Source organism: Serinus canaria, chromosome 15 (assembly GCF_022539315.1).
Source record: "Serinus canaria isolate serCan28SL12 chromosome 15, serCan2020, whole genome shotgun sequence".
Lineage (NCBI taxonomy): Eukaryota > Metazoa > Chordata > Aves > Passeriformes > Fringillidae > Serinus > Serinus canaria.
In genome coordinates this window covers 11,719,963-11,746,231 of record NC_066329.1, presented here as the reverse complement: position 1 = coordinate 11,746,231, position 26,269 = coordinate 11,719,963, and the positions used below count along the sequence as shown (strand labels likewise).

Genomic DNA, 26,269 nt, shown 5'->3' with positions numbered 1-26,269 from the left:
GGTTTCTCCCTGCTATTGCACAGACTAAAACTGGGAAGAGTAAGAACTAAGTGCCTGAGGCTTAGCTTATTACAAGAATTACCTGTTCTGCTAAAAGTGCTGAGGAAGATGTGTCGCCAGCCAGCTGGATGTGGCTCAGCTGTGCATGGAGAAGGGATAAGCAAGGGAATGCTGTTCTGGAGTCTTGTGAATGAACATCTAAAATGCCAACAAATAATTTTGTCCTCTTACCTATTTAGAGTAGGTGTTTGGCTTCATTGGGTTTCAATGTTTTATTCCCAGTGGGTGTTAAGGGGTGTGGAGGGTGAGGGAAATTAAGATCTGCTTGAGGTGTATTTTAGACTGTATGAGCAACAGCTCAAGTTCTGTGAGATAATTTAATTTTTTTCTTAATACTGAGGCAGATGGGTTTCCTTCTTAAGCAAGTGAAATGTGTTATCTCCTCTCTTCATCTTTAAATATGGAGTATTTGGCTTTTTAATAAGTTTTTATGCTGTCTAGAATAGCTTTTTGAAATTAGTTTTGCTTGTCCTACACATAAAGGAGTCTGTGACCTGATGTTAGTGTCCTATTTAATAAGCAGTTACATACTATAATAGTGGCACATTTGTTCTCTCCACTATGCAAAACAAAATTTCTCCAGTGAATGAATGTAACCTAATGTAAGGGCAAACAAGAAATTAAAGCTTTCCTTATAAGCTCTTTATCACTAACTTGTTACAAGATAAAGTAAATGAGTTTTAATTGTGCTTCCCTCGTGCAGTTGCTTCACTGACAAAGATGGATCATTAGCATAACATGGTTTCACCATTCTTGCTCTTGATATTTCTTGTAATGCCTGAAAATGTAGTGCCTCAAAGACTAGAAAAGGTCTCTTAAGTTTATGGGTAGGATAGCATTTTGTGTAGAAAATTATTTAATTTCCCCTGCTTTTAAATGTGGTGAGTATGTTGAAAAGCCTACAAATAATCTAAAGAACCAGAGCACATCTAGAAAGTGACTGTGTGTACAAGAGACTGTACTTAAATGCAGGAAATGGAGTTGTGTGTGGGCAAAAAATAAATCAGAATCAAATGTACTTGTATTTACAGTTTCTTTTTTTTTTTCCCCAGAGATGGTGGAGCCAGGACAAGATCTGTTGCTTGCTGCTTTGAGTGAGAGTGGAATCAGTCCAAATGATCTCTTTGATATTGACTCTCCAGACGTGGTTCTTGCAAATCCAGCACCAACTCCAGCTGTTCAGCAGGTTAAAACAAGAACACAGGGATTTGTTAGAGCTTGGGTTTGCTGTGATGAAGGGGTTAAAGGGGATGGTGTGCATGGCAAGTGGTTGAAGCATGTGGAGTTTTCTTAAGTTTCTTACTTCATAGTGCTGAGATTGGAAAATGGCTTGTGAATTAATTTTAAACTTCCATACAAAAAAACAATGTCAAACACTTGAGGTCAGCACAGACAGAAATATGCTGGACATGACATGGGGACATAATGTCAGGTATCTATGGAGAGCTCTCATGTCATTGGGATCTAGCTGCTCTGCAATAAAATGCATAAAAAGTGTAATGAAATACCATGTTTAAGCTCCATGATGGCCTTCACTCTGCCAGTGTAGCCACTTCAGGCACAGACTGGGAACAAAAGCCTGAAGGTTTTATTCCTGCTGCCTTGTTTGCTTCCTTCCCTCTGCAGTCGGTACCGCTCAGCGCGTTGGAGCTGGGCCTGGAGACTGAGGCTGCAGCTGCCGTCAAACAAGAACCAGAGACTGTCTCCACTCCAGCCTTATTAAATGTTCGGGTAAGAGCTGAGCTGCTGCTCCTGGCCTTGGATGGGGAGGGGGCTTCACTTGGGCTGGGCACCAGGTATCCACAAAGCTGCTCTGTCACTCCTCCACCTCAGTTGCACAAAGGCTAAAAAGCCATGGTGAAAGGCTCACGGGTTGAGATAAGGACAGAGAGATTAGCAATTTGTCATGGGCAAACCAGACTCAACTCAAGGAAATTAATTCATTGCCAGTTAACAATGGAGGAGGAAAATGAGATGTAAGAACAAATCTAAAAATACCTTCTCCCCACTCCTTCCTTTGTCCTGGGCTCAACTTTACTCCTGGCATCCATGGTCTTCCAAAGGCTGCAAGGGAGTCCCTGCTCCAGCACCTGGGGTACCTTCTCCCCTTCCTTCACTGACCTTGGTATCTGCAGGTTTTTCTCACATACTCTGTCCTCCATCAGCTGCTGATGGTATAAGTTTCTGGCTGTTGTTGAACAAACACCATCTCACAGGCATTGTCAGTGACACTGACTGGCCGAGCCTTGGCCAGCAGTGGGTTGGACTGGCTTTATCTGATATGGGGAAGACTGTAGTGGTCATATCTTGACCTGCGTGATGAATTTTATTTTTCTTTACCATAATATCTAAAATAAACCCTTCTGAAATATGTGCAATGTAGTGAGAGATAGTTTTTGCTCAGACTGTTGCGCAAGATAATTTCTCTGGCACCTTCAGCATCTTATTTGAAGACATTTCTTAATGCAAGTGTCTTCTAAAAACTGGTGTATCCTGTGTGCTCAATGAAGTCTAATAAAATTTGCTCTTTCTTTTTGACTGTTTTCTGAAAATTTCCCCACTTCTTTGTTGCCAGCAACCACCATCCACCACAACCTTTGTGCTGAATCAAATAAATCAGCTTCCAACTCTGGGGACGACAATAGTGGTGACAAAAACGACGCCTGTGACGACCTCGAGGCAGACGATCACTGTAGCAAAGATCATCCAGACCAGCACAACCACTCGGCCCTCGGTGGCAGCACCAGCAGTTCGCAATGCCTTGACCACTGCACCTTCCAAGGACCAGATTCAGCTGAAAGATCTGCTCAAGAACAACAGTCTTAATGAACTCATGAAATTGAAGCCACCTCCTAATATTGCCCAACCAGTAGCAACAGCAGCAAGTGAGTTTGCTCCCTTTGTAATTACAGTATTTATTTAAATAGTGAAATAACAAAGAGCTTTGCATGTCGTGGATTTTCATTGATTAGTACAATATCCTGGTAAAGTGAAGTGGTTCAGGAAACCTGATAAATTTCATTCTTACTGTAGTAGTGTTAGAATTCGGGGTGAAGAAGTATGAAATAATAACAGAGTTAAAAAATTAAACTCTTGATTTACCACATGGAACAAGGAAAATGGCAGATTGCAGCTGGAAAATTGGTAAAAGTATTTTGTGAACATTACTGAAGTCTGTTAGCTATGTTACTGGAGTCTTCACCAGCTCCTGTTCTAGCGTGTACTTGAAATTACAACAAATTAGGACTATTTTTTTAGGACTATTACAACAAATTAGGACTATTTTTTTGGAAGATGCTAACTTTTCTAGTTAGCATCTTCCAAACTAGATTTGTAGCACATAAGGTGTCTGTGTGAATTGTCTCCTACAAAGGGAAAATCTTTCCCTTTGTTTCATTGAAGGCACAGATCTATTGTTTAAGAAATTAAGTCCTAAAACTTGCTGTTTATTTTCATATTACTTCTGAAATGCTGCAGTAAGTTAAATGCCACAAGTCCTTTGTTATCTCACTCCAAATCTTCATTTTGTGATTCCTTCCATAATATTTCCTTGTATGTTATTTCTAACGTGGTCAACTTGAATAAGGAAAAAGCTACATGTGTGTGTAACTAACTCTTTCAAGTTGTTCTGATTTTTAGCATGTTAAGATCAGACTAGTTCAGTTGGAAAATATCTTCAGTTTTTTCTGAAAGATGCACAGGCATTTTCTGGATTTTTGTTATTTTCATTGTCTCTGAAACAAGCTTTGCTGATTTTATAGGTGTGGTTGGCATAACCTATTTTTCTGTATGCAGAGAGAGTGCAGTGCAGGAGCTGTCTGTTAGAACTGAAACAAAAAGCAGAATGTCCCTCCTTGTGTCATTGCTTTCTCTTAGGGAGTGGTTGCCAAAACCCAAGTTGGGACATGAACTGAAGTTGGGGCAGGGAGTAAAGGAGGGGAGAAAGCAGAAGGGGATAAGTCAGTCTTATTAAACCAAGTGAAAACTCAAGAGAAGCACAGAATAGGTGACACCAGCACACAGTAATTGTTGGAGTTGCACAGCTGCAGGAAACAGTGCAATTTGTAGCTTCTGTATAAAGTGAAAAGGAGACCTGCAACTTCTAGAACTGCATTCTTAATCTTATTTGTGTTCCTGTGTTTTTGGATCTTTCCTCGTGTTTATTTTAAAAAATGACAAAGACTTGCAGAAAAGAGAAGCTCTTGAAAGGAAAATGGTCTTTTCATATAATTCAGGCAGCAGGAGATCTAGATGGGAAAATATTAAAAAGTTAAATTATGTGATGCCTTTGAGGAAAACATTTATTTGTGCAAGTGCCCTAATTGTTTTTAGGGGCAATTATGCTAAGTTTATTACATGCATTGATATGATGGAAGCTTGACAGCTGCTTTCAATATTTTGCATCCATCCTTATGCAAATTATTTTAGTTGTGTACTGAGCCCTAGTCCTAGTTCCTTGCAATTGTGGCTGAAGACAGATTAGGTTAATAAATGGTCTTCTTAAAGGATCCTGTTACAAATTTGTTCTTGAAGCATCATTGTGCTCCTGGATACTTTATACTTCTCTTTCAGCTCATTCATAGAGCAGCATGTTAGTCTGAGTTGATGTTTGGAGGGAATTCTGTAAACACAGCTTTTCTTTTGCAGCTGACCTAAGCAATGGTGCAGTGAAGAAGGAGGCTTCCACAAAAGAGGTAGCAAGAATATGGATAAATGACATTAAAATGAGAAGTTTTTCACCAACTGTGGTAAGTGGCACAAATGATTCATTTGCCAAACCAATGTCTTGCTGGCCATAAACAGTTGCGGCCAGTTCCAGGAGTTACTCATACTTGTCTTGTGTGTGGTGGAACTGTCAAGTGCATCTGTTTGTTCAAAAGGTCAGTTGCTCCAGAAGATGAAACTTGGTTAGATGAGTGAAGTTAACAGCTGTGCTGAGCTTAGATAGTAAATGACAATTTCAAGAAATTACTGTCCTTAGCAGAAGCTGGTGTGGGCCAAGGAGGGTGTGGCTCTGATTAAAGGTGATAAGCATAGCATTTCCTCTGGGTTAAAACATTTTCTTTTAAAATCACTAGCAATGAGGAAACTGAAAGACTTCCCCCTAGCATGGCTGTGCTTCTGGACAGTTAAATTGAAGATGTAAATTGAATATCATTCAATTTTCTAAATGTAATAAAATTACCTTCTGATACTGTAAACATTTGAGTTTTGGCATCTTCACTGATATCTAGACTCAGGCTGATGTTTGGGAAGAGCTGTGCTCATTAGTGACTGCCATACAAAAGGGGTTTTTCAGATCACTTCTTTTGTATTAAACATTAGTAGTTGTGGAAGATGTTTGAGTTGTCATCTATTGAGTGCTTTACAAATATTTTTATATTTGCATTGGCCAGGGTCACAGTAAATGTGTAACTGTCAGGTTTCAGAGAATACTGGACAGAACTGACTATTTAACTGTAAAGTTGTGAAATGGTGTCTTGAATGTGGAACTGCAGGAGACTCCAGGGGAGTACTTAAACATTAGGGTTGTCATGTTTTCAAGCCAATTTCCTTTAAGTCATAGTCTGGTTTTAAAATGCAGTAAGAAGAATTTGTTTTTAATTCTGCTTATGTGAGTTTGGAGTACTTGATCTCCTTGCAAAGAAGAGGACGTTCCCTGACTTAGTGTCTTTAGAGGGTTGTTCAGAGTGTAAGAAATCTACATTTGTGTGTAGTTTCCCAGAGATTCACTGGTTTGTTCCCTACATGTGTTAAAACATTGAAGTGCAAGTTTGTCCTCATTTCCTTTCTCGTGTTAATTTCCAGGAGATGGAATATTAACAATGTGCTGTTTGACTAACACAAATATTTCTCAATTCTAGAAAGTGCCAGCAGTAAAAGAAGAGGAGGAACCCGAGGAAGAAGATGAAGAAGAAATGGGCCATGCAGAGACCTACGCTGAATATATGCCAATAAAATGTATGACCTGATCTTCAGTTACATCCAAAGGCTGAATGTTTTGAGAGTTCATTTATTTACTCTTGTGTAATTGCTAACACAGAAAATAGATACTGTCTGAAGTTAACAGGACCTGAATGCATTGTGGGTTTTCCTAGGAAGTTTATCTTCTGTAATGCTTAGATTTGGAAGATAAGTGGATTTTTAAAGAGGAGTTCCTCAGTATAATTGAGCAGTAAGATATGACTGATGAACTAAAATCAGGCCTGTTTTTTTAACTCTGTTAAGATGCCTTGTGCCTCAGCACAGGAAATTTTGTTAAGGGATTCAGTGCTCACTGCTACACTTAGGAATCTAGTTTGAGTCTTTTGGTGTGAAATCACCCGAAGTGCATTCTTCCTGCATTGTTCCTGGCTGACTACTTAGAACTGGCTCTTGCTTGGTTTTGAGTGAATCTTTTACTGCTGTTAATTGCCATCTCCTCTTTTTTCTCTTTTCTTTGTTGTACCCATTGACAACAAGCTGTTATCTTGTTTGCTAAATTCAGTGACCTGCTGTAAAAGCAAGGCTTTTTGCAGAGAGTTTGTAGCTAAATGGTTAATTTTTATTGTTACTGATGAGATCTGTCAACAATTAAACCATGTCTGTTCTAAATCTTTTCTTCTCTCATTCTGCTTAAAAATGGCACTATATAAATAGTGAGAAGAATGTTGCTTTTGTGATTCTGGCATCCTGAGGCTGCTTCTGGCCTTTTTGGGAAAACAAGGTTCAGACTAGTTTTTCTCAAACAAGTCAAGTACACAAATACTTTAATTTTCTGTAAAGTGAATTTTATCTAATCACATAAAAATTGTGGGAAGGTGGTGAGAAGAGAAAGTTATGACTGCAGTTATAAATTCAGATTAATGTGTTCCTTCATATGCAATGGAGTTTAACACTTGACAGATTGTTGCAATGAACTATACTCATTGTTGAGTTCAGCCTTTGCAATCACAATTGTAAGTTGTTTGGGTAAATATATTAACTTGTGCTGCAGCAACAGAACTCTGTATTTTGTTTTCATCTTCTGCCTTCCTTCCCCTTCTTTCTCCACCAGTAAAAATTGGTCTACGTCATCCTGACCCAGTAGTGGAAACCAGCTCCTTATCCAGTGTGACTCCTCCTGATGTGTGGTACCAGACATCAATATCAGAGGAAACAATTGACAGTGGCTGGTTGTCAGCTTTGCAGCTGGAAGCAATCACTTATGCAGCCCAGGTATGCCAGACATCAGCACAGCTTAAAAGCTAACAGAGAATTTAAGAAAAACTAAAATCTGACAAGTGCAGCTATGTCAGTTTTACAAGGAGATAAAATAATAAGAGCTTAAAGGTTTGAGTTGCATTAGAAGATGGCAGGTGAGCTTCAGCTCAGATAAATGTGAGGTAATACACCCAGGAAAATTTCCTCTAAACCACTTCCATGATGGTGATCTTTTAACTGTCTTAGAATGTTAGTCATTTTTATTTCTCTGAAGTAATTTAATGGCTGCAGCAGCAGGCTGAGAAAGCCAGCCCACTTTGACATCTTGGGAAGGAATAGAGAACAGCACTGGGTGTTATTTTGCTGGGTTAAACTTCAGTGTGCCCAGCCCAGGTGTGTGTGCAGTGCTCTGTGTGCTGGGTTAGGAGGCAGTGGAGTTAGAGGACAACTAAAATGGTCACAGGAGGGAAAAGTTACCTCATGGAAAGAGACTGACACAGCTGGGACACTTGGGGCTGGAGGGGAAAGAAAGGAATGGGAATGAAATCAGGGTTAAGATCTTCAAGAAGTCAGTGACATCACACAAAAGCGAAGCAGATCTTGGTGACACTGACAGGAGATGGATTTAAAATGGGTAGATTCAGAATACTGCATTCCACGGGCTGTGGATGTCTGGGTCTTGCTGCTACAAAAGGCTGCACAGGAGCCTATCAATGGGTTAGAAAAAGGCACAAAATATTGGACAGATGTTCAGAGCAGAGCTGAGGGAAGGAAGGGGAGAATGGATCACACAATGCAGTTAGGGGTGCTGTGCTCTCCCTAAATAAAATTCCCTCTTCCTGCTTCCAGGAGTTTGCTTGGACCACTGGTCTCCTCCAATAGGATGTTTCTTATGTTTGCTCTTTTCTGACAATCCTCTGTGATGTGTTCTGGAGAATGGGTACAAGTTTTTTGTTCTTTCTCCTACAGCAACATGAAACATTCCTGCCCAATGGAGACAGAGCTGGATTCTTGATAGGTGATGGTGCTGGTGTAGGAAAAGGAAGGACCATAGCTGGAATAATCTATGAAAATTACTTGTTAGGCAGAAAAAGAGCAGTCTGGTAAGTGTGTCAGGATTTGTTAGAGCAGACACTCCAGTGACTCTATGACTTAAATTCAGGGTCATCTGTCTTCTGACAAATGTTCTAGCAACTGGCTGCCTTTTGACCTGCTGTAACTTACAGAATGTGCTTTGTTTCGTGTCTTCAGGTTTAGCGTGTCAAATGATCTGAAATACGATGCTGAGAGAGATTTGAGAGATATTGGAGCAAAAAACATATTGGTGCATTCATTAAACAAGGTGTGGAAACTTTTTACTATGTACAGTTGGGGCAAACCTTTAGGTACGCTTGTGTGACAAGTTGTGCATGTTGACTGTTTTAAGAGAGAGAATGTACTAATTTCAATAAATTTGCTGTCTGGGTCTTGTTTGACAGGCCTAAATCTTACAAAGAACCACACAGAGCTTTAAGTTAATCATGTAAATAGACCCCTTGTAGGATTAAGTCTTAGCATGTGTGCTTTTTTTAAAAAAAACTACACTTCAAGCCACTACTGACACTACTAGTAGAATATTTTCTAGAAGTTGAAATATTCTTTACATCTTTAAAGGTTTGTAGCATTTGAATTTTTCACTTTCTATCTCTCAGTGCACATTTATATATAATGCTTTTTCTGTGTAATACTTGAATAATGGACCTGCTCAGTGATTTATTAAAGCAGCAGTGGTGTGTGCAGTTATTTTTGGAGACACTGCCTCTGCTCTGGATTAGCTGCTTGAATTGTAAAGTGTGATTACTGGTTGAATTCACTGAACTTAAAAGTTTTGTTTAAGTTGGTATTTTTGCTTTGTGAATTCTTAATTTCCAAAATAAGGCTTTAGAAATCCTCATTTATGGTACCAGCTGTAAATACGCTTGAGCTATTGGCTCTTAAAGGGATACATTGAAACTAAAATCTCAATTGTATTTAAACTAAAGAAACCATGTAGCCAAAGAATGTGGCTGCTAAGCTTTTGAAACCTAAGATTTAGTCTTTCTTAAGTCTATGTTTAAGTAAGGGCTTGTATAACCCCATAACCACATTTCCATCAGCTGTGCCCTGATGATGGTGTGGGGTTAGGGTGGCTCCAAGTGTTCACACCTTTCAGTTTGAGACCACCAGCATCCCTTAATCATCTGGTAGGTGGGATTGAGGAGGGGTCTCTCTTGATTAATTTCTCTAATTTCTCTTTGTTGCAGTTCAAGTATGGGAAGATTTCTTCCAAACACAATGGAAGTGTGAAGAAAGGTGTCATCTTTGCTACCTATTCTTCTCTTATTGGGGAAAGTCAGTCTGGTGGTAAATACAAAACCAGATTAAAGCAGCTTCTTCACTGGTGTGGTGAAGATTTCGATGGAGTTGTATCCTTTTTCTGGAATTCATTTGATTATAATGAAATTGCTATTTAAACTTGTATCTTTAAAGATTTTTAGGTATTCTTTATTTGTAATGGCAATCACTTGTGTGCATGCTCTGACATTACACTTGCAGTTTTACAAACTTTGTGCCAAACATATTACCATCAATATATTGCCCCACAACTCTGGTACAAGAGTGAAGTTTGGGGTTTTTTTTATATCAAACCTATAAAATTAAACAATTATCCTTAAGAACCATAATTTTACATTGATATTTTTATGGATTTATTTAAATATATATTTGGAGTATCACCAGCATTTTCAAGAACTCCAGTGTGGCAATTTGCTATCTAAATATTTTTCCAAGGTTTTTAGTTCAAGTGACCAGTGTCTGGAGTTTACAATTTCCACCTGCCCCCTATTGTAAGTAGTAGATTTTCTTGCCTTCTGTTCCAGCTCCTCATTCTGTATATTAGTGGGACAAAGCTTTTCCTTAATTATGGTTCAGATTGTATTTGATGAGTGTCATAAAGCAAAGAATCTGTGTCCTGTTGGTTCATCAAAACCCACAAAAACAGGTCTGGCTGTATTGGAACTTCAAAATAAACTTCCAAAAGCCAGGGTTGTTTATGCCAGTGCCACAGGTATGTACTGCTGGGTTTGGATTAAATGTTTCTGGATGGTTTTGCTGGCACTGGTACAGATTTATGTTTCTCTTTTTAGGTGCATCTGAGCCAAGAAACATGGCATATATGAACCGTCTTGGAATATGGGGTGAAGGAACTCCATTTAGGGAATTCAGTGATTTTATTCAGGCTGTTGAAAGAAGGTAAAGTTTCAAAGACCTACAGCAGAATGCACAGGGTTGTGGCTGACTGTACTCCCAGTTCTTGTCTTCATTCTGTAGTCCTTTACAAGCATGTCCTGTCACAATAAGAACCCTGGCTTCTAAATGTAGCAGAAATGTTATTTACCGTAAGTGGTGAAAAATAAGATATTTCCTTTGTTCACAGAAAATTTTGAGAGCTTTAAAAGCTTTCTGGGAAAAGAGGCCTCTCGAAAATGTGGGTGTTAGGAAAGCAAAATACTTTGCTGCTCCCCATGAAAACACCCTGTATTGTAGCGAGTATGCTCAGTGTAGTTAATGGCTCCCTATTTGTAGAAGGCCTCTAATGTTTATGCATTCATCGTAGGCAATTTAACAGGAGGAAATCTTGTGCTTATTGGCATAAGAACCCAGTTCAGGGAAATTCTTTGTGCTGTTACAAGGTACTTGGTGTTTCAGAACATACTAATAATACTGAATGCAAGAGGTCAGGAGGAAAAGGCTGCTGCCGCATTCTGTGGTGGGTGAGCATCTTGCTTTGCCTACTCAAAAAGAATTTTGAACACTTCAGAATGCCACAATAGGGTTTAGGATACATCTTGTTTACCATCTACATGATGTGTGGTTTTCCTGGACTGTGCAAGTGTAGCTTCTCTTCATTACTGGGTGCATATCAAATAAGCAATAATGAAGTTGGAGCCCCAAGCCTGTGAGTAGCAGTCAGCTGTTTTGTAGGTGACTTCTGTGCTCTCAAGGTGTGTTGCTGTTGAAGAGAAATGAGGTTACTTAGTAATTAAATAATTTTCATATCAGCATAAATCTGAATAACCTAAAATGGTTTGTATTATTTAAAATCATTAGCAGTTTATAAAATGAGAATGCAAGAATTTGCTGATATTTGGACCAACTTTGTTATCCAGTTCAAATTTATAAGTTACTTTCACCTAATTCATCCTAGGTCATTTGGGAAAAAAGTAACTGAGTTTTACCTCTTGGGATACACTTTACATAAAATTTTATCTCTGCTTTGTAAATGTTAAGACTAAATTTCAAAATATTTTGAAAACATTCCTTCACATTTATAAGCTGTTTTTTTCTAAAGTTCTTGAGGTTGTGTTTTGAGGCCTTTTTTTAACAAATCCTTGCTTTTGAAAATTCTAACGTGGACTTAAATTGTTCCTTTATTTTAGAGGTGTTGGTGCCATGGAAATAGTTGCTATGGATATGAAGCTGAGAGGAATGTACATAGCCAGACAGTTGAGTTTTTCAGGTGTAACTTTCAAAATCGACGAAGTTCTGCTCTCACAGGAATATGTTAAAATGTACAATAAGTCTGTGAAACTGGTAAGAACCCAGTTTTAAATTTGCTTTCTCTGAGTTCTGAGAGGTTGGAGTTGGTGGAAATTTGAATGCTCCTTTTCTTGTTTAGTGGGTCAGTGCTCGAGAGAGGTTTCAGCAAGCGGCCGATCTCATCGATGCAGAGCAGCGCATGAAGAAATCCATGTGGGGTCAGTTCTGGTCAGCTCACCAGAGGTTTTTCAAGTACCTTTGCATAGCCTCAAAGGTGAAGAGAGTGGTGCAGCTGGCTCGGGAAGAAATCAAGAATGGCAAAGTAAGTTGATCAAGACTGATTTTTAAACATTTGTCTTAAATGTAAAGCTATTAGATTAAATTTATATATATAATACAAATGTTTTCAGCCATAGTAGGAGCATGCTTTTGTACTTCATGGTATCTAATGAGCAGAAATTCAGGCAAAATAAACTTACAGCTCAGTCATAGTGACACTGTCTGGTATTCATTTGTCCTTCAGTGCGTTGTCATTGGCCTGCAGTCGACAGGAGAAGCAAGAACATTGGAAGCTTTGGAGGAAGGTGGTGGGGAATTGAATGACTTTGTTTCTACAGCAAAGTAAGACTGAATTTTAAAACTGTTCTTTACAAAACTGACCTTCATCCAGCATAGTGTGTGTGTAGTCATTTGTCCTTCTGTGTGTCACATGTGTACCAGTGCACAGAAGCTTGGGAATCCTTTAGTAGTGATGTTCTTTACTGAAACTGCTTGTACCTAAAATCTGGCAGCACTGCTCAGGTGAGGCAGTGATAGTCTCCTGGTTCTCCTGGCATTCCAAACTGATGTTTTCAGGTGTGAACAGCTTGTACTGTTCTCAAACTGGGAGGGTGGGGAGACCTGCCAAGTGTGTGCTGCATTTATACCAGAGCAAGTGACAGACCATGACTTCGTCTTTGATCAGAGGGACCAGAGCCAATCCCAAGGCTGCCTTGCTGAAAATCTTAATTTATTAACTTAATCTTTTACTTAAATTGAGCAATTAAAAAATGGCAGTAGCAATGCCACTTGTTACCAAAAACAAATTTAACAAGTTGTAACAATGCTGTAAAAGACATGTGTCCTACTTTTAAGAAAGTGGCAAGTACAGTAATGTGGGTGATAATACAGAGAGTGCCCAACTGCACTCACAAGGAGTCATTCTTCAGAGAAGTCAAGCAAGCTGTTCACTGTTACAGGTTTGTACTTTAAATAAATGTAAATTCCACTGAGCAACCCTTTTTTCTTAAACAGAGGAGTATTCCAGTCTCTTATTGAGAAGCACTTTCCAGCTCCTGACAGGAAGAAGCTGTTCAGCTTGTTGGGAATTGACCTGACTGCTCAAAGTAATAACAATTCACCCCGAGACAGCCCTTGCAAGGAGAACAAAGTAAAGAAACGAAAAGGTAATTCTGGAGTTCCTACACCAATGCCACAGTGAAATTGGCAACTTCAGAGCTGCCTAAGAGTGAACTTTGTGTGGGGAAAAAGCTCTACAGTCATCCTTGAAAGGGAATGTATTGTAGATCTCTTAAGGCTGTTGTTAGAAGTTGCCATTAATAGATGTTAAATTGCTGATAAGCAATATAGCCTGTAAATTTCAGTTAATTTTGCTCAAAATTGGGTTGATCTGCTATGGAACCATATCCCAAAATACCTTGTCTCTGTCAGATCACTTCCTGATGTAGTCACTCAGGCAACTTTTTTTATCTTGAGGCTCAATGAAGAGAAGCCTAATACCACCCCCTTCCCAAACTGATTATCTTAAAACCTTGGGAGAGAGATCTTGCTTAAAGCCTAGATTCTTTTTAAAAGTTGTGTTTTCAAAAGTTGAATATTTTTCTAGTTTGTATGGTAAAACAGACCTCAAAGTGTGTAGACTACAAAGTTAAACTAACTTCTCTTTCTTGTGGGATGATGGAATTAGGTGAAGAAATAAGCAGAGAAGCCAAAAAAGCCCGCAAAACAGGTGGCCTTGCAGGGAGCAGCTCTGATGAGAGTGAAAGTGAGTCTGATGCTTCAGACAATGAAGAAAGTGACAATGAGAGCTCCAAATTTCTGAGTTCTGGAGACGATGATGACTTCAACCCCTTCAGAGATGAATCCAGTGAAGATGATGAAGATGGTAAGACACTCTTAAGTTTCATCAAGAAAGTAGCTGTATTTGCAGAGAGTAAGCAGAAGGTCTTCCCAAACATTTCAGCGAGCCACAGATGAATGTTTACTAAGCAGGCAGTTTAGTTCCAGGGAGACTGCAATTAGTAGAATGTGAAATTTCAATTAGATTTTTGTACACTAGAGTTCAGACTTTTGTAAGTCACTTTATGCAGTGAGAATGTATTTCAAAGGGATGGATGGCTGCTTAATAAATGTTTGACACTTTTATTTAACTTCAGATCCCTGGTTGATTAGAAAAGAGCATAAAAAAAATAAAGAAAAGAAAAAGAAGAAGAGCATAGACCCAGATTCTATTCAAAGTGCCTTACTAGCCTCTGGTCTGGGATCCAAACGACCCAGCTGCTTCACTTCCACTGTTGGAACCACCACTTCTAGTACCAACACGTCTGGTAAGAGCAGCTTTCTTTGATGTTGATTCATTTCCTAGCAGTTAGGCAATAAAATTCTAAATCTCAAAGAGTCTTTCTTAACTTTCAGCAAACAGTAACACAAACAGCAGCTTTGTAACAAGTCAGGATGCTGTTGAAAGGGCCCAACAAATGAAAAAAGAACTGCTGGATAAACTGGAAAAGCTGGCTGAAGATCTTCCACCTAATACACTGGATGAGCTTATAGATGAACTGGGTGGTCCTGAAAATGTTGCAGAGGTAGGCTGGTGATCACATATTAAGAAGAAAAGTATGTTTTTAAAGAGGTTGTTTATCAGTTTTAGACAGTGATCTCAGGAATGAGAGCAGAGGTTACTCTGCTGATGCCTCTCAATAGAAATTTGAATATTGTGATAGAATACAGGGTGAGCTCTGAGTGGGTGGACACATTATTTCTGAGATTTGATAGCTTCTGGTTGGATAAATCACACCAGTTTCTCTTTTGTTTTACTGTGATCTGTTTCTCTGACTGGCTATAATCAATTTGCTGCTGGTGTGTGTTAAACAGACAGGAGCTTTAGCTCATCCTCCAAGGCAGTGGAGATCAAGAACCTTTATGTGTTGATGAAAAGCCTGATTAATTAATCTCTCAATAACTTCAGAAAAATGTTTTTAAGCTACCTGTTTTTATCAAGTAGCAGTATCAGTGTGATTTAAAAGACCCTGTTAAAATCAGTGGCAGCCTAAGCAGTCTGTTCAGCTTAATTTCTTAGTGCTGCTGGTAAATCCCTTATGAACAGTGGCATAATGCATCATCATTTCTACATAGATTTGCTCTGTCATATTCCACATGGCAGATAATAGTAGTTTTGCACTCAGAGTAAATTACTGAGCATTTTAATGTGGGTGCATGGATAAAGAATGCTGCTTGGAGCTTTTGGTGCTGGGCTGGTTTTGGTGTTGCCCCCTGAGCTTGTGTTCCCTCCCCTCCGAAGATGACCGGCCGCAAGGGCAGAGTGGTGAGCAACGATGATGGCAGCATCTCCTACGAGTCAAGGTCTGAACTCGATGTGCCCGTTGAAATCCTGAACATCACAGAAAAGCAGAGGTTCATGGATGGAGATAAGGTAATCTTTGAAGAGAGAGACTCTAGACAAATGTGGCAGATGCCATAGTAACTCTAAGCTATTTGTCAGTGACTGGCAGGTAGTGTAAGTACTAGTTAAGAAGCACTCTGCTGGTTTGTTTTTGAAATCAGTGTGTTTAAAGGTCAGGCTGTAGTTTGGGTGACCTCTGTGGCCTGTGCTTGAGTTGTACCCATGTGCCAAATTGAAAGCTGGCACCTTTAAGCTGGTTTTATAAAACAATATGTGTTTTACATGTAGATTTGTGATTCATATCTTTGATTCATTGATCTGGGTCACTGTGCACCTCCCCTTCCAGGAGGAAATAATTAAATTGGGAAATGGGGAAGACCACTGTATGAAAACTTACAGTGAGGGGTGAAGGGTAAAGGTGGGGCCTATTAAACCTTATCAAGGATTGAGAAGTCACACTGGGAGGAGTGGTGACTTCTGCCCTTAATGTTGCACTCTGAAGGAAAATCCTGACCTGAATAATGGTAGAATTGCATCTGATAAAATAAGCTGGGGGAGAAAGCCCTTCCCAGTGGTTCACTTGGGCTGTGCTGCCACAAGAGGGCAAATGGAGTAAATGTCACTGTGCATGGAACTTGTGTGGTCCCTTGTGACACTTGAGGGTAAAAACTCGGGTTCCTGTAAGTGATTTGTGCACAGTCCAAACATTTACATTCTTTCAAGGCAATGCATTCAGGCACTGGAATGGCTGGATCCTCTTCCCTGTACAGCATTAGCAGCAACATTTTGTCTTTTCTGGTGGTTGCTATTGGAGCGAGCCTGTGTCCCTCCCCTTTTCCTTCAGAGTACAGGCCAGTGTCAGGGAGACCGGCCCTCTGGGATGGCAAGTCTTTGTTTGCACAGAGAGTTGTTGTTGAAAAGTAAAGCAAAACCCCCTCCTTTCACTCAGAAAAGTTCATTAGCATTTCTGACTCTGATACAGAAAGCCACACCTTTGCTGCCCTCCCTCTGCCTTGTCAGTAACAGTGAAACCATTCCAGACCCATGTTTGGTAATAGTTGTAAAACTAGAAATTTTTTTTTTTTTTTTTGGAAACTGAAGCTTGATCTTGGATTTATTGCTAACTAAGAGCTCTTTTCTCAATCATAGAACATTGCCATCATCTCAGAGGCTGCCAGCTCTGGTATCTCACTGCAAGCAGACCGCAGGGCCAAGAACCAGAGGCGGAGGGTTCACATGACCCTGGAGCTGCCGTGGAGCGCGGACAGAGCAATCCAGCAGTTTGGTAAATCACTCACTGTGTCCTGTGCAGCAGATCAGGAATAATAACTGAACTTACTGCTAACGTGGAAAATCTGATGGAGTAGGCATCTTCCAAGGACCCCTCCTTGTACCCATGAACAGAATCAACTTTATCTGTGGTTGTAGCTAATTGTCTTGAAAGTTTTGAAAGAGACCTCACAAACAAGCCTAGGCTGCAGCTTTGGAGTTACATTCACCTATGAAGTGTCTTTACAGAAGTTGCCACAACTTTTAGAGTGTCTCTGTGCTACCTTCTATTTGCTGTATTACAGCAGAAACTAATTTTAAGCAGGATTAAGTTTTACCTTTTTTCCTTGCTCTTCACCATTCGTATTTTAATAAAAAACTATTCAGTGAAATAGAATTTATGTAATTTACATGCTTCTACTTAATTATCCAGGAAGAACTCATAGATCCAACCAAGTGACTGCTCCAGAGTATGTGTTCCTCATTTCTGAACTGGCAGGAGAGCAAAGATTTGCATCTATAGTTGCAAAAAGACTGGAGAGTTTGGTAAGATGTTTCAAGAGGTCTTATCCTTCCTTTGAGAAAATACAACTTAGATTTCTTTTTCTTAGAAATTGTATCTAATGACAATGATGTGTCTTAACAGGGAGCCCTCACCCACGGGGACAGACGGGCCACAGAAACTCGAGACCTCAGCAGATTCAATTTTGACAATAAGGTGACAATTCTGTTTCTGTTGGAGAACTCATGCTGTGGTCCTTATTCCACAGCTGACCTGTTGAAGGTTCCTCTCCATCCCTTACCTTTATCTCTTGCTGATGGAAGGCCTCTTTCTATAACCCATCATTCTTTTTGTGAAGCCATGTGGAACACGCGTGTGTAAATCACTTTTCTGCTCTTGCAAACAATCAAAGTCTTAAGTAAATGATGTGTGTCCTTTGCCATAACGAAAGATTAATTTGGCAGTTCTAATTAAAAATTAAGACTGGGCTGTTTTCAGTTATAAACTACACTACATAAAGGTGATAAACAATTCCTTTCACTATTGCACAGAAAAGCTTTTAATTGTGAACTATAAATAACTCCAGGCATGCATGGTTTAACAGGTGTTGTACAAACACTAGTTGGCATTGACAGAACAACTTTCTTTCTTACACAGTATGGCAGAAATGCTCTAGAGATTGTTATGAAATCCATTGTGAACTTGGACTCCCCAATGGTCTCACCTCCTCCTGATTTTCCTGGAGACTTCTTCAAAGGTAAGGCTGTGACAGCTGCCGTTTGATCCTTCTCCACTACACAGAAAATGGAAATTCTGTTAGAGCTGCAAAACATTATTACAGTTTAAAATGATCAGCTGAGACAGATGGGAGTAAACGCCCAGTGAGAGTCTGTGCACGTTGCTTGAATGTTGAAGTTCACACTTGAAACCAGATCTGTGAACTCTCAGTGTGAGGAATGTTCTGTATCTGCCTGGCCAGTGTATTATAAACAGAATTTTATCTTCATTTTCCCATTGCCTGTTGGAACTGTTCTCGTGCATGGTGCCATTGGTGCTTTCTCCTGCCTGGGCTTCCTGCAGAAGGCAAAGCTGTGTCTTGCTTATTGATGCATTAGGTAGAAGCTGCAATAATGGGAAGTGAGGGGTGTCAGAGGCTTTGGAATCGGATCCTATGGCTCAACAAGCTGTTACTTCACTGGGTTATTTTTAGGTGGCAAAGCAGATATGATTGAACTTCTTTCTCTTTCCTAGATGTTCGTCAAGGATTGATTGGTGTAGGCTTGATAAATGTAGAAGACAGATCTGGAATACTGACCCTTGATAAAGGTACTTGGGTGTTCAGTGTATCTGTAGAATGTCCCTGGGAACATCTTATGTCACAACAGTGCATTCCCAGCAGCAGAACTGAACTTGTAACTATCTAAAAAGTGACCTTTTTTGGAGAACTTAATGTTTTCTGCATTTCTGAAAGAATGTATTTAAATAGTGTTTGTAAGAGTCTTTGAATACTGATTGAGGGCTTGTAGTTATCAAACTTAATCTTTGACCTTATACGTGTATTTCTTACTCTTTAAGATTACAACAACATAGGGAAATTTCTGAATCGAATTCTTGGCATGGAAGTCCATCAGCAGAATGCTTTGTTCCAGTACTTCTCTGACACGTTAAATGCAGTTATTCAAAATGCTAAGAAGAATGGAAGATATGACATGGGCATCTTAGGTGAGTTAATAATTTCAGAGTGCTCTTGAACTTCAGTGAGAACAGAGCAACAGAATACAACTGTTTTCCTTTTCAGATTTGGGCTCTGGGGATGAGAAAGTGAGGAAGGCAGATGTTAAGAAGTTTTTAACTCCTGGATATTCTACCTCTGGACATGTAGAGCTGTACACAGTAAGTTAATCCTTCATCATCTTTGTAGGAATGTGTTCAGTCCCCACCTGTGTAAGTATTTTAAAGTTGTTCTCACTCAAATACCCTTGCACTGCTCTCTTGTAGATCAGTGTGGAGAGAGGAATGTCTTGGGATGAAGCAACAAAGATCTGGGCAGAACAAACAGGTCCAGATGATGGATTTTATTTATCACTACAGGTAAGATTCTTCTGTCTCTTGGATTATGTTCAGAGGTTTTGGGGTCTAAACTGAAAAACTTAGTTGTTCAGTTCTGCAAAATACATTGTCTTACCTTAATTTTAATTTTAAGGTTTTTATAACACTGAGTATAAAATTCTTCCTATTATCTCCTCAGGATATTTTCTGATAGGCGTATGAGTCCAAATTAATAGCTCTTACTTAAACCTCCACCAGGAAATTGTGGTTTCACTGTGAGGTTAATGTGGATTACTGTGTTCTAGAGGTGTATTACTGTCCTTGATTGTACTATTACACACTCTTATTACTCTAAAGAACACAATATGGTTTCATCATGTGTTAATTCAGAAAGCTTTTGGTTTGTCTTTTTTTTTTCCAGATAAGAAATAACAAGAAAACAGCAATTCTAGTAAAAGAAGTGAATCCTAAAAAGAAGCTTTTTTTGATATACAGACCAAATACTGGGAAACAACTCAAACTAGAAACATGTGCAGACCTGAAAAAGAAATATAAGAAGGTAACCATTGAAGTTATGCTTGTTTTTTAACTTAGAAAAGTTTGAAAATAATTATAAGGGCTTTATTTTTTGTATTTATGTATAAAATAAAATAGACTTTTCCCAGAACAGACCTTTTATTTGGGTCTTTTTAAGCAGGTCTACATGATTTTGGCATTCCTATATCCATTTCTGAATTTCTTTCTGAATATAAATTATCTGTGGTGTGGTAATAAAAGATGAGGTTCCTTAGGGTCTAGCAAGTGTTGAATTTGCAATAACTTAGGGAAACTCTCATCAGGTGGATTATTGAAAAAGCTCTGAGGTTCTGCTGTGTTTAAGCATTTTGCTCATCCTTTGGGATGGATAATTTGAAATTATTATCATGTAGGATGCTCTTCTTCTGTACACCATCCTGATGCTGGTGCTCCCTCCTTTCTCACGATAAAAACCAAATTATTTTTATTCTGTGTAAATTTTGATGTGTTTTACTTCATTCCCACTCTGGATGACTCTTCCAGGTACCTTCTGAGGATGCTCTGCCACACTGGCTGGAGCAGTACAACTCCTCTGCAGACACCTGCACCCACGCCTACTGGTCAGTGTTTGTACTTTAACTGCCATTTCACTTTGGACTGGTTTATCACTGCTCTTCTTCTGTTCCTCTTGTAAAGTCTTGTGCTTCTTGTGTGAGGGAAATTCCCCCATGACCAGTCAAATGACCCAGCCTGTGAGAAAAGATTGAGCTTTGCACATGCCCTGAAGTCCCAATACATGAGATGAGTGTTAATGTGTAAATTACACTCAGAGTGACTCAGGAGTAGCTTGTGCCTGAAGTGTCTTCATCTGTTCTGTTATTGTAGTCTGATAGTTCAAATGTTATTGGGGGAATGTTCAGAGATGAGATGGATGTCAGAAACAGCTATTCCTCTGCTGCCTCCTGTGTGGCTGAATTCCTGAGGAACTGCATAGCTGATAGAAGTTTCAGATTAATAATATTGGAGCTTCTGAAGCACCCTGATCAAATGCCAGTGTCCTGTAACATACTCCAGCTCTCAGGTGACCTCAGTGATGGTATCTTTGACTCCAAGCTCTGTCTGTGCATTTTGTAGATGGTGCTTAACTAGGCCAACCCTTCCCAAAGCTTTACCATTGCCTGTGCTCACAGTGTCCTTCCCTTAGTGTGTGTGCAGCCCTTCCTTGACTCTGAATGCACGTTCAATAACCACAAGTCTGATTTTTAATGAAATTAGTTACAGAATGGTTTTGAAAGCTTTTCTGTCTGCCTGCAGGAGAGGCAATTGCAAGAAGGCAGGCCTGGGGCTGGTCTGTGAGGTGGGGCTGCGCTGCAGGACCTACTACGTGCTGTGTGGCTCCGTGCTGAGCGTGTGGACAAAGGTGGAAGGAGTGCTGGCCTCCGTCAGTGGCACCAACGTCAAAATGCAAATCGTCCGCCTGAGGACAGAGGATGGGCAGAGGATCGTAGGTGGGTGCATGGGCTGCTCCTCTGCTGCCCCTCTGAGCAGGGGGTGACTCTGTCTGCTCAGTGGCTCTCTGGTGGCAGCCACGTGGCTGAGTTTGGATAAAGGTGTTTAAAAGAGAACAGGCCTGTCTGCTGTGGAGGGGCAGAAGTGCAGCTTTACCATCTACAATGCAATATATTGAGGGTTTCTTTTCAGCCAGGCTTTGGAGCACTTAATCTCAGTTCTTTGGATTTACTGCAGATAAAATGTCATGCACAGCCTGCTCCAGCCAAGGTTCTCTGACATCATAATGGCTCCACTTTTCCCCCCACTTTTGGCAATTAACAGTAGGCCTTTGAAGTAATTGTTTTCGTGGTTTTTGAGCTACTGAAAATGTGTAGGACTTCAGAAGTCATAAACTTCGAGAATTTCTCTTCACTAAACTTCATAGTGAAGCCCTCAAAACAGAGATCTCAGAAACCAAACTCTCCAAATGTTTTGTTAAATCTGGACTTCCTGTGGATGTGCCAATATCATGGCAGCTCCTCCTCTAGTACCAGTTTTCTAGGATGTTGGAAGTAGGTTTTTCCATGTTTAAACTTCCATGGTGATGCAACTTTTGTGAGACTGGAAAAGCAAAAAATAGCTGACTTCTCATGACAGCAGGTAACATAAGAGTAAATGTTGTCAGGCAAAATGAGAACTTCTGTCTCTTGCTTCACAACCTAAAGGATGTGAAGGACTGAGGAGCAGGACTTGTGGCTGTGCTGATTTGACTTGACATCAGAACAGTCATTATTGAATGTTGCATAAACTAAAGGGTGCAATCTTCAGCCTGAGCTCTTAATGAACACAGCTGATGGTGTTTTTATGAAACCATTGATGTGTTGCTGTTCTCAGGTTTGATCATTCCTGCAAATTGTGTGTCGCCCCTCGTGAACCTCCTGTCGACGTCCGACCAGTCGCAGCAGCTCGCAGTGCAGCAGCAGCAGATCTGGCAGCAGCACCACCCCCAGAGCATCACCAACCTCAACAACGCATAAGAGGACAAGCCACAGGTGTTGACTTTGGTGTTTGAGGAAAAGGCTGTAAAAGCATATCACTTGCATAAAAATCAGGGACAGATTCCAAAGAAATATAACTTTTTCAGTTCAGTTGTGTCTCAAATACTTTGGGAATAAAGAGATCTAAAAAGGTTGGTAGAACTGAAAGCCAGCAGTTGTTTATGGTGGTGCATCTGTCTTTCCTTATGCTCTCTGTAGTGCTTCCTGTTTGCTTTTACTTTTGGCCTTTTAAGCTACAAACCACAATTTGTTTGAAAATGCTTGAAAATCCCCAAGCAGGCTTTATTTTTATCTTGTCATACAGTGCTCAGGGTTTAACGCAGTGCATCGATGCCATTGCTGTGGGAGATCTCGAATGCATGTATTGAGTATATATATAGAAAATATATATTGGGTTTTTCTCTTCAATTTGAGTTTATAAAAGCATGAAACCTAGAGGTTGCACATCATGCATTCAGGTTCCTTCCCAGTTTCTGTTTGACAGTGCATGTCTTTGGAAACGGGCATGGACAGCATAAACACACGAGACAGGAATTCAGAGAGAAACACAATCTTAGTTGTACAGCATTGGTTATTGCATTTTTATAGTGTTTATACCCAGGTGTTGCATTTTTTCTGGTTCTCTCCTGGGAGTTATATATTTGAGTCTACAACATGTTCTTTTTGTGATAAACATCTTAAATTAAAATTAGTTCATTTTTAATGTATTAATGGTATTCCTAATGTGTACTGCAAAGATGGCTGGATGCCTGTTTTCCTTAAATTGAAGCATTTCCTTAATCTGAGGTGGTTATGGAAACTTAAGTGCAAATTCACTTCCATCTCGCATACAATCTTATATTTTTTACTTCATTAACATAATTTAATTTGTCACTTTTAAGATGAAACCTTACTTGAGCTGTAAATTAGAGAATGGGAAACACTTGAGGGTTCCGCTGTATGTGCTGTTTCTGTTATGTTTAATATGTTGTAAGACATTGTAGAGTTTATCTGGAGCTGTTTAAAAGAAATTGTAATGTACAAATGTGAATAGTCACTTATCTATAATATGGGTAAGTTTTGTTTTGCCTATAATAGTAGATGTTTATAAGAAAGTGAAGGACAATGTTTGTCATTTCTTGCTTGCACAGGTTGCACTATTGAAAAATTGAGATTGTATAAACCTGTCCAAAAAACTACAAGATAATGATCTTGTAGATGTCAAATAAAAGTTATTGTACTAACAAGAAGTGGAGTCTTGTTTAGGCAATCACCATATTCCAAAAAAAACTAACAAGTCTGCACAATTGGAATTCGACAGGACTTGGCATGTTCCAGGCTGCTTTAACCAGGCTTCTGTCTTGCAGCCCAAATCTCTCGGCTGAACTCGCTCATGAGGCAAGGGCTAAACTCTGCCTAAAGCTCCGTGTGTGTTTTAAGGAAGGCTCAGTTCCAGAGCAGGATGGCTGCAGGTGTGGCACCTCTGAAGCACTTGGTGAGCCACTCAAGGGTCAGAAAGAGTGGGGCAGAAGAAGGGGATTCCCTTATGGAATTATTGCTCCTGAGGCTCAGTTAATGCTCCCTGTGCCAGTAGCTTGGTGTGGTCACCAAGAGAAGGAGGGAAGGGAGACTTGACAGGGAAGGAAGTTTGCCCAATTCCCTCAGCCCCAGCCTGAAGTGGTCAGGAGGGATGAATCCCCTGCTCATGCTTGGGACAGCTGGAAATGGAGATCTGGAATAAATCCCCTGCTCCCCCTGCCCTGCTGCACCTCTGTAAATACCTGGGATGCAGGTGCTCAGTGCTGGGGGATCTTCAGTCTGCTGGGAGCAGGGGAGGAGAGCTGAGCACTGTCATAGACTGGGAGCTGATGATGCCCTGGCAAACTCTAGAGCACAGGGTGTGGGGGAGGCTGTTCCTGTGTTCTGTACCCACCAGGGGATGTATTTGGCACCCATTCCAGGAGCAGGGCTGGGATTTTGAGGAGTGTGTTGACAGATTACTACTGCAGCAGACAGCAAACCAAACTGCCAGTAACGACAGGCTGTGTGTGGCTGCTGCTTAATTGTTACTTGCTGTAGAAACTTCTGCCATCTGAGATGGTGACATAACGTTTTAGGTCTTGTTCCTCAGTAAAATAGTTCTGAGAGTGGTAGACTCACAATTAATGATTTTAAATTTTTTTTTAATAATGATTTAAATACACTTGGTTCCTAAGTGCTCTTCTCAGCCTGGTGTGCTCACTTTGATTGTTGGGATGAGCAAATATGATATTCCCTGTATTGATGAGCAAACAGCACTATTTTGCTTCAACCTTTTGAACTTCCCATGGACTTGTGTCCCCTGGAGGGGAACAAAGCTGACAGTACTTCCAAGATCCATAAGAACTGTTCCTGTTCCAGAAATCCATTCCTCTACTTGCTCTTCTTTGCCTGCTCCTTGCACCATCACTGCCTTGGCTTTGCCATCCACTTACTAACACAGCTGCAGCCACAGCTCTGGACTGTTGTAACATCTTGAAAGTTAACATCAAAAAAAAGAAAACAGCTTTCAAGCCACAGCAATATTTTCTCTCTTGAAAATTCCTACTCGGTGCTTGGGGTGTGGATTTTGGCATTTGTTCCCTGCATGAGCTGCTGATAAAGCTTGGGGAGAAAGGGAAAGTAAATTGCCCTGGATGGGGTAAGAACAGTGACTCGTGTCCCTTTGCAGCACTGCCTGTGAGACAAACATCTTCCTGGGGAGGAAAACAAGACCAATTATTGCATCATAAATCACCAGGCCAGTCAAGGGTGGTGTCTGTATTTTCCTGCTTGTGGGGTATTGATCTGCTTTGTACAAAATGAAATACAAAATGCTGTGTACATCTGAAATTGGTATAAAGCCGATAAAGGACAGAGGGTTCTGTAACAGGGGCAATGCCACGTGGAAAATGGCAGCAACTTCTGTACTGTGTGGATTTTGGAATTGTGCTGCAGAAGGGGAAGGTACATACTTGAGTTGCTTAGGGAACTGAAAACCCAAATTTTGGGTTCTCTTTTCCAACTCCCTTGACAGCAACTCAATTATGACTTGTTAACTAGTTTCATAATTAAGATATGTCTGGCATGACAAATGCAATTATAACCCCCTCAAAACCTCCTTGCACTGCAAGTATTCCACTTTTTCCAGTGGCTGTGTGGTTCATTGGGAGCACACTCATCTTGTAAGGACTGAAAGTTCCCCAAAGATGCAAGTTCTCTGTTCCATGTGTAGTATTTTCTTTGTAAATGGAGAAATCTCTGCAACCTGTAAACGCTTGTTCAAGTGAATTATCAAGGGGTTTTGTATTTTTCTTTTGTGTTTGGAATAACTTCACTTGGCTCCCAGTGCAGTCTGTACATAAATAGAGCCTGTTTGTATATAGAGGTGTTAAAGGCTACTGAATTATTGAATGTAAATAACTCTCGTTTTCCTCTGTGGTTTTTTCCTTCATGACCTTCCCAAGATGTATTCCTATTTTCTCAACCTGCCACATGGGCAGCTTGTGTGTACTTTGAAATATATATAGAGCATATATAAACCTTCCAGGGTGTGTGTGTACATTGTGGATGTTATGTGTTGTCATCATTTTTTTTTCAAAACCTCGTTGTCTGTCTCCCATGATCCTTTTGATGCTCTGTGGGTTTATTCTACATTTTTAGTGTAAAATGCATTCCCTTGAGAGAAATGGACCCAATGTCTTTCAGTGGTGCATGTTCACTTAGTGGCTGTATCACAGAAACAAATATTTGAGTTTTCATGCAGATTGTTTCCTTCAGTCCTTTCAGTATTTTAGAACTTGAGCTTTAATCCTAGAAATATTCCTATTTTCTTCCACTTTTTGGTATCCCCAGCTGTGCATTCAGTAAGCTTCAAAAATCAGAGTTCTAGAATTAAGTTCTAAC

The 26,269-nt window shown here is 40.0% G+C and overlaps 1 protein-coding gene across 1 annotated transcript in view; it reads left to right on the top strand.

Annotated features, from left to right (window-relative positions):
- SBNO1 (strawberry notch homolog 1) overlaps positions 1 to 25,932 on the top strand; it is a 31,244-nt gene extending 5,312 nt beyond the window's left edge. Inside the window, exons 2-32 of the mRNA XM_030230791.2 lie at positions 1,113 to 1,246; positions 1,687 to 1,791; positions 2,636 to 2,945; positions 4,708 to 4,808; positions 5,925 to 6,021; positions 7,097 to 7,257; positions 8,212 to 8,345; positions 8,494 to 8,584; positions 9,525 to 9,686; positions 10,192 to 10,327; positions 10,407 to 10,512; positions 11,700 to 11,853; positions 11,939 to 12,121; positions 12,323 to 12,420; positions 13,093 to 13,244; positions 13,766 to 13,963; positions 14,235 to 14,405; positions 14,494 to 14,663; positions 15,380 to 15,511; positions 16,631 to 16,766; positions 17,184 to 17,296; positions 17,397 to 17,468; positions 17,910 to 18,009; positions 18,504 to 18,578; positions 18,828 to 18,974; positions 19,051 to 19,145; positions 19,251 to 19,343; positions 19,723 to 19,860; positions 20,361 to 20,437; positions 21,132 to 21,325; positions 22,203 to 25,932. Coding sequence (XP_030086651.1) covers positions 1,115 to 1,246; positions 1,687 to 1,791; positions 2,636 to 2,945; positions 4,708 to 4,808; positions 5,925 to 6,021; positions 7,097 to 7,257; positions 8,212 to 8,345; positions 8,494 to 8,584; positions 9,525 to 9,686; positions 10,192 to 10,327; positions 10,407 to 10,512; positions 11,700 to 11,853; positions 11,939 to 12,121; positions 12,323 to 12,420; positions 13,093 to 13,244; positions 13,766 to 13,963; positions 14,235 to 14,405; positions 14,494 to 14,663; positions 15,380 to 15,511; positions 16,631 to 16,766; positions 17,184 to 17,296; positions 17,397 to 17,468; positions 17,910 to 18,009; positions 18,504 to 18,578; positions 18,828 to 18,974; positions 19,051 to 19,145; positions 19,251 to 19,343; positions 19,723 to 19,860; positions 20,361 to 20,437; positions 21,132 to 21,325; positions 22,203 to 22,345 — 4,176 coding nt within the window. The 5' untranslated portion in view covers positions 1,113 to 1,114 and the 3' untranslated portion in view covers positions 22,346 to 25,932. The remainder of the gene's footprint in view (positions 1 to 1,112; positions 1,247 to 1,686; positions 1,792 to 2,635; positions 2,946 to 4,707; positions 4,809 to 5,924; positions 6,022 to 7,096; positions 7,258 to 8,211; positions 8,346 to 8,493; positions 8,585 to 9,524; positions 9,687 to 10,191; positions 10,328 to 10,406; positions 10,513 to 11,699; positions 11,854 to 11,938; positions 12,122 to 12,322; positions 12,421 to 13,092; positions 13,245 to 13,765; positions 13,964 to 14,234; positions 14,406 to 14,493; positions 14,664 to 15,379; positions 15,512 to 16,630; positions 16,767 to 17,183; positions 17,297 to 17,396; positions 17,469 to 17,909; positions 18,010 to 18,503; positions 18,579 to 18,827; positions 18,975 to 19,050; positions 19,146 to 19,250; positions 19,344 to 19,722; positions 19,861 to 20,360; positions 20,438 to 21,131; positions 21,326 to 22,202) is intronic.
- The last annotated feature ends 337 nt before the right edge of the window (positions 25,933 to 26,269 follow it).